Source organism: Astatotilapia calliptera, chromosome 3 (genome assembly GCF_900246225.1).
Source record: "Astatotilapia calliptera chromosome 3, fAstCal1.2, whole genome shotgun sequence".
Classification (NCBI taxonomy): domain Eukaryota; kingdom Metazoa; phylum Chordata; class Actinopteri; order Cichliformes; family Cichlidae; genus Astatotilapia; species Astatotilapia calliptera.
Window position 1 is genome coordinate 15,670,495 of NC_039304.1, and position 6,945 is coordinate 15,677,439.

Consider the following 6,945-nt stretch of genomic DNA (forward strand, 5'->3'; position numbering starts at 1 on the left):
TTAAAAAAAAATAAAGCTGGACGATCACAGGGCAGCTTTTGAGACTAGCTAGTCCCAAAAGTCCATGTTTACCGAGGCAGCACTTTGTCAGCCTGTGAGGGTCTGTGGCTGCTCACCAGGTACGCCAAAGGGGGGGGGCGGTATGAAAAGAAAAAAAAGAAGGCTTGGACACCGCTAGCATAATGGACAGGTTTTTGACGGGGCTTCCACACAAACGCAAAGCAGGAGATGAAGCATCGCCAAATGTGTTTCCAAACCAACTTCCTTCCAAGCCAAAGACTAGAAAATATGGTGAAGCATATCTTCCCCTTGGCTTCACCTGCACAAGTGCCAAAGTAGGTCTCCCCTGCAGAATTGCTTTTCCCCTGCATCGGGAGCAGCGCTGGGCTGTCCAAATCACGGACAAACAGTATCCCACAATTGTTTATGTTTTTGAACCTATTTTGCACAGAGAGGCATTTAAAAAAAATGTATTGATAGCAATTTTGAATATTATTACACAGGAAAAAAAACATTTTTCTTGTAAAACAAAGGGGGACCTAGCAAAAAAAAAGTTTTGGAACCACTGAGGTACGCGCTATTAAACGAGGCTATTTTTAATTTGTGCTGACCGGAGGAACCGGAAGAGAAAACCGCAGGGATTAGTGTGTTTACAACTCCTAGCATCCTGGGTGCATCAACCTGCCATCAGACACATGCAATTTGCATTTGCAAGCTGGTGGGCTTAGCCTATCGTATAACAGCTTCTCTTTTTGCTTTCTTTCCTGGATTGTTGTTTAGGTGGTGGTGGACTCTTGTTGTTCTGGAACCGTCGCAGCGTCGGGCCACCCACCATCTGTAGAAGTGGGACAAGGGAACAGATGGCGCATCCAAGCCGGGCTGCAGGGTTGCTGACGCTGAGCGTTCGTGCAGAACTGGAGATCAGTATCAATCATTAAAATAAAGCACTGCCGCTGTATACAGCACAGTGCGTTTTTCAAGGTTACCAATGCCAATGTGGTTGCGATAGAAGCGAGGGTGGGGGGACTGGAAGCATCGTATGTCGACCAAATTGAGGCGCAACGATCGGGCGACGATTTGACCGCTGGCATCAACTTAATCCCTTCTGACGTGTCTCTGTCTCGGTGAACAATGGTTGACAATCGCTACGCCACAGCTCTGGTCATCGCCTGCGTGCTGAGCATCATAGCCACCGTGTATCTGTCGGTGGCAATCGGAACGCAGCACTGGTACCAGTACAGCAGCCCCACGGTGCGCGGAGAGGCCAACATTTCCGAGTTGCGCTCGCTGTACGAGGAGTTCATAGACGGAGAATTCGATGAGAAAACCTACAGCGACACGTTGTTCCGTCTTAACGGGACTGTGGGCCTCTGGTGGCGGTGTGTGCTTGTTCCTGCCAACGCTCACTGGTACAAAGAGCCAGGTATGTATATGTGCTGACGTCAGTAGCACAGTGTCCTTGTAGCTTTACGTGAAGTTGGATCATTCACGTCTCAGATGGTTTAAACTATACAGAGATGGCTTTTGCTGCTCTCTAATTGAGCATCTGGTCTCAGGCAGGTGTGGTATATTCCCAGGCCTCTCCTCTGTTTTCATCACATCTCTATGCAGAGCATTTTATTTTGTTTCCCACTACACAGACTTAGACAGGAAATCAATTCCAACCCTGTTCCTCCAATTATTCATTATAGGGTCACGTGGGGGGGCTTGACCCTGTGCCAGCTGTCACAGGGCAAGAGGCTGTGTGCATCCCAGACAGGTCTGCCTGTCCCCTGCAGGGCTGACACATACAAAAAAATTATTCATAGCTACAGCCAATTTAAAATCACCAGTTAACCCAACCCCACTAACTGCATGTTTTGGACTGTGGGAGGGAGCTGGCCTATCGGGAGAGAACACACCTAAGCACGGGGAGAACGTGCAAACTCCAAACAGAGTGGATTTTCGCTTTCTGGTGCTAACCACCACACCAACATGCCATTCAATTTTAACCACTGTTGCCAATTAGTTTGATCACTCAGTTTTTTTGATCACCAATTTCTACCTGGGCCTTACGATCACTTTCATTTGTAGGTGAAAAACCAACCGTACAGTAGGTATTTCCTGTCGTGCTTAACGCTATATTTCTTTTCATAATGTGAGAAAGTTTTCTCAGGGCTTTCACATTTCCTTTACATTTTGTGCGCATTTGTACAACCAGTTTCTCCACAGGTAGTACGAAACTCAATGTTTGAAATGAAAATTTAATTCAAATGCACAGTAAATGGAGTATAAACGGGAGCCTGATCTCTTGTAGGTGCCAAGATGGTGCTGGAGTGTCGAGGCTTCACTCTACCTCAACAGTTTACTCCAAAGTACAAAGAACCAGGGAACCACAACAGCGGGGAGGACATGGTGCGCACATGTAAGCTCAGCCACAAGTTTATGCTTTTTAAAATATGCAAAAACCACACTTTAGCTGTGAGAATATTCTATATTAGATTCAGCCTCTTGTCTAAGTAGTGCATTACTTACATCTGATGTTGAGTACTACATTAATCCCAGTCAGGGCAGAATCTTATCTCGCACATCCCTCTGTGTGTGCGCAGATCTGTGGAGGTGCCAGTTTCTGCTGCCGTTGGTGTCTCTGGGTCTAGTGGTGTTGGCAGGTCTGACTGGATTCTGTGCCTGTCTGTGCCGAAGCCTCACACCAACTCTTGGAATAGGAGTGCTTCACATGCTGGCTGGTAGGAGCAATGTTGAAATCCATACATGTTGTCAGACTGTGCAATTAAACATTTTAATAAGGGTTCAGGGATGTAAACTTTTACATCTGAAAGTAACTCTACAAACTTATTTAAATATAGTTCTCTCCATGGTTTGTTATTGCTTTTGTGAGGCATGAAAATCACAATGACATAATCTAGTCAGTGTCCATTTTTTTATGCACAGTCTGTGGTTATAGTGCATGTTGAGTCAATCTCACATTGTCATGACTGGGAACCAAGCAGATCTGTTGGCAAAGTGGACCTATCATGCACATTTTCAGCTTTTATTCTTGGTAACTAAAAGAAACTTGATGAAACATTGAAAATAATCTTTATTTTTCAGTTCAACCACCGTCTGAAACACACTGTTTGCATTAAATTTAACAAGCAGAGTGTTTCAAGCAGTCTGGAGCTCAAGCTTTTAGCTCACAGCGAATACTTTTCCATACGAGAAGAAGGTTTCCATTAATATTATTTCCTAATAGTCGAGCTTTTTCCACATTAACCAATCTAATGTGAAACAAGCAGTGATGCTGCAAAATGATAAATATACTATCTGGACGCTTAGCATTTGACTTATTACGAAGTGAATACCAAACTATAAGCACAAAAATTTCTACCTAAACATAAATTTGAAATCTGATAAGTGATTAAACCCTAACTAAGTGTGTCTGTACGCCATCCAGGTCTCTGCACCTTAGCCACAGTGTGCTGCTACCTGGCGGGGATGGACCTGCTCCACAGGGTGTCGATGCTACCCGACAAAGTGGACGGCTCTCTCGGCTGGTCGCTGTACCTGGTCCTCATTTCTTCACCTCTCCACATGATGGCTGCCGCCCTGCTAGTGTGGGCGGCGCGCAGCCATAGTCAGAACTACTACCGCATGACTGCCTACCGGGTGGCATAAACTGAGATTTAGCTCTGGATCTTAAGCCCTGTTTAGAGTCTGACACCAAGATTCGTTTTCTTAATGAGTTGTGGGGTTTTTTTCCTCTACGTGTTTTTGTCTCTCAAGGATTAAGAATTTTTGCATGTCCTGTACACTAATGACCCTTCTTGCTGCGTTAACAGATTTGATTTTTATCTCCTGGGGGATGGAAATGGTTTGCAAATCAGATTTACCAGAACAATATGTAGTATACGTGTGCTTCAGACTAACTTGAAACGAAGTAGAGAAGCATTAGCAGTGCCCTACTTTCATACAACATAAATTTTATCAAAATCTCCAAAGTGCAGGTCAGTCACATCGGAAAAGTAGATATATTGCGATTTATTTTCATAGTTTAGTTCTTTGGAGGCAGTGATAAGAAGGCATGACCCCATGAACTGCATACCTGGTATCAGAGTGCCAGATAAATTTAAAAAAAAAATCTTGTTTGGAAGAAAAGTAAAAGCAAGTTCTTAAATGACAGTTTACACAGGTTTCATGTGTACTGACTTCAGTTTTCCTTCCTTCTCATCCCATCTTATCAGATTACAGAGATTTTGTGATATTGCTGTTCTTCCTGTTTGTCATAAGGGCACATGCGTACTGCACATTTTTAAACATCTTTGATCTGTTGAAAATTGAACAGGATTTAATTTTATCTTTTAAAAACGTCACAGTTGTTGTCATAGTTTTCTTCAGTCCAATATAAATCTTCCATTGTAAAAATATAATCAAGTCAACTGACGTATAATGGAAAATATTTTAACTTGCGCAATTTTTGTTGATTTTGTTGATGACGTATTTCGCAAAGGAAGTCAAATTTGTAGGGTTTTTTTTAATTTAACCAAAAAAAAGCTGCACACTGACTACTGTTCCTTGATATGTGTGATTTTTATCATTTAAATGGCGATGACAGAAGGCACTTTAGTGATAAGTAAGCACACTTAGTAATAAAAGAAGTACTAGAGTCTGGGAAAAGTGTGTATTTACAGACCTCTGCTGGTGAAATTTTCTAGTCTGCCACACGTGATTGCAGCTGAATGTGATGACGTTCCTGTTCGTTGCACTTGAAGAATGTGGCCACAGGTTTGTTGTATTTACACAATGTTCCCATGACTAGAATTTAATTTACAATTCTGTTTCAAATCCTCTGTTGTTGTTGTTTTTTTACTTAAGTTTATTTATTTATTTATTTATTGTTTATGGTAGTTATTATGTTCAGACTGTGTGTATAATTTGTTTACTACACGATGTATGTATTGCATTGCTTTGTTTGCTTTTTGATCACATCATGTTGTGACTGATTTTTGTAGAAAAAAGTGAAAACCACAGTAGTGCTCATTTACTTTTTTTTTTTTTAGTTGAGCACATACATTCATGAAAGTAATTTTCTTAGTTCATATTTGGGTGTGTTTTGTTGTTTATTTGATCGATGTATGTCCCTCAGCTGACGGATTAATGTGCTGAAAAACAAACAAACTGTTTTAGTCTCATTTCCCTGGTTGGCACTATGAATGTACTTTAAAGGCCATATTATGATAAGCTACAGCATTTCTTTGCACCTAAATTAATTTCAAACATATTCTGACCATTGCTGTAGTAATCAGTAGTGAATTTCTATATTTTTGAAATGTAAATATTAAAATAATTACATTTGGAGAGAAAAAATACCACTATTACCCACAAATTCATGATATCTGTTTGTGAAATATCACTGCTGATAAAGATTTATGAGCTTCATGAATATCTGAAATGATGCACTGTTCGTCTCATTATGAAACACATTGTATTTTACACATTCACCCTTTAAATACTGGAAACTCAATCCCTGAATGCACACTACCATGTGTTGTTTGTGAAAGAGTGCTTAATCCCCCTGTTATGAGCTGCAGCAGTTGATAACTATGTATTTAAATATCGTGTGTGAGTGTGAACAAGCATAACACATGTCACCATTTCAATAAAAAGTTTTGTAAAAACTGAATTCAGTCATCAGTCTCAGGTGGTTAACATCTTTTGATGCAAATTCCTGCTCATCAGCTTGTTGCTCCTGCTCTGCCTGCACTCGGATTGCAGGAATCATCACCGTAGCCCAACTGTCGCAGAGTGAGTCACTGAGTACATCCTGGACGCGGCGCCAGCCTCTTGCACGGCTTCCTTTTTTCTTTTATATTTTGACTTTGCTTGTACAGCCAGTTTCTCCTCAGGAAATAGAAAATACACCGAGATTTTAAAAAAACGACAGCAACGTTTGAAATGAATGTAATTCATACAGTAAATGGAGTTTAATGTGCTTAAACACTGAAATAACTGATCTCTTGTAGGTGCCAAGATGGTGCTGGAGTGTCGAAGTTTCACTCTACTTCAACAGTTTACTCCAAAGTACAAAGAACCAGGGAACCACAACAGCGGGGAGGACATGCTGCACATATGTAACTTCAGCTATACTAGTACATTAATTACATGTGATGTTGAATAATTACCCCAGTCTATGCAGAAGTTTGTGACATGCAGAGGAAGGTACTTAAATGCCTCATTTACTAATAATCTCACATCTCCCTCTCTCTGTATGCGCAGACCTATGGAGGTGCCAGTTTCTGAGCAGGTCTGACTGGATTCTGACTTAGAATAGCAGTGGTTCATCTGCTTTCTGGTAAGCGCAATATTCAAATGTCAACAGACTATATTAGTAAACAGTTTACTAAGGCTTCAGGAATGTGACCTAGTACATCTAAAACAATGTTCCCTCTAATTTTTCATGTGTCTGAGCGAACACACAAACTCCCTGAGCGATCCCTTGGACCACTGTGAGCAACAGCAGACGTGTGCACTGTGGTCACGCCAGCATCAAATCCATCCAAGTTACATGGTTTATTAAAATAATCAAATTACAGCATTTACATTTATGTTAGACTACTTTTAATTAAGTGCTTTAGCCCACTTACAATGAAAAAAAATCTTGTTCATGAACTGTGTAGTATGTTAACACTATTGGAAGTAAAAATATCTTGAACTCCAATTTTGAAAACACAACTTTCTTTTTTTTTCTTCCTATAAAGCTGTGACTTGTATTATGAGTTTGTGGTCTGGGAGAGAGTCCTGTAACTCTCTGTCTGCATAATACAGAATATAATGACCTATGTTGGGCAATTAATTATATAGTTGCTTCTTCAAAAAAGTAACTGAGTTTTGCAAACAACGACGTTTATTTGCAGCTGTTTAACCTAAAAATGCAGCCAAGGCGTTTTTCTAGAATTTACAGCACAATCA

At 40.7% G+C, this 6,945-nt stretch overlaps 1 protein-coding gene across 1 annotated transcript; it reads left to right on the top strand.

The window, feature by feature from the left end:
- Positions 1–534: 534 nt before the first annotated feature.
- Positions 535–5,667, top strand: LOC113018686 (claudin domain-containing protein 1-like). The gene is made up of 4 exons (XM_026161988.1): positions 535–1,423; positions 2,297–2,404; positions 2,589–2,726; positions 3,434–5,667. Exons 1-4 carry the CDS (start codon positions 1,132–1,134, stop codon positions 3,652–3,654), a joined length of 759 nt encoding a protein of 252 aa, XP_026017773.1. The 5' UTR covers positions 535–1,131; the 3' UTR covers positions 3,655–5,667.
- The last annotated feature ends 1,278 nt before the right edge of the window (positions 5,668–6,945 follow it).

What these genes read in the sequence shown, in the direction of transcription:
- LOC113018686 (XM_026161988.1), top strand. Translation starts at nt 1,132, where the DNA reads ATGGTTGACAATCGCTACGCCACAGCTCTGGTCATCGCCTGCGTGCTG. An exon ending in GGAGGACATGGTGCGCACAT is followed by an intron (nt 2,405 to 2,588) that starts GTAAGCTCAGCC and finishes GTGTGTGCGCAG; the next exon opens with ATCTGTGGAGGTGCCAGTTT. An exon ending in AGTGCTTCACATGCTGGCTG is followed by an intron (nt 2,727 to 3,433) that starts GTAGGAGCAATG and finishes TACGCCATCCAG; the next exon opens with GTCTCTGCACCTTAGCCACA.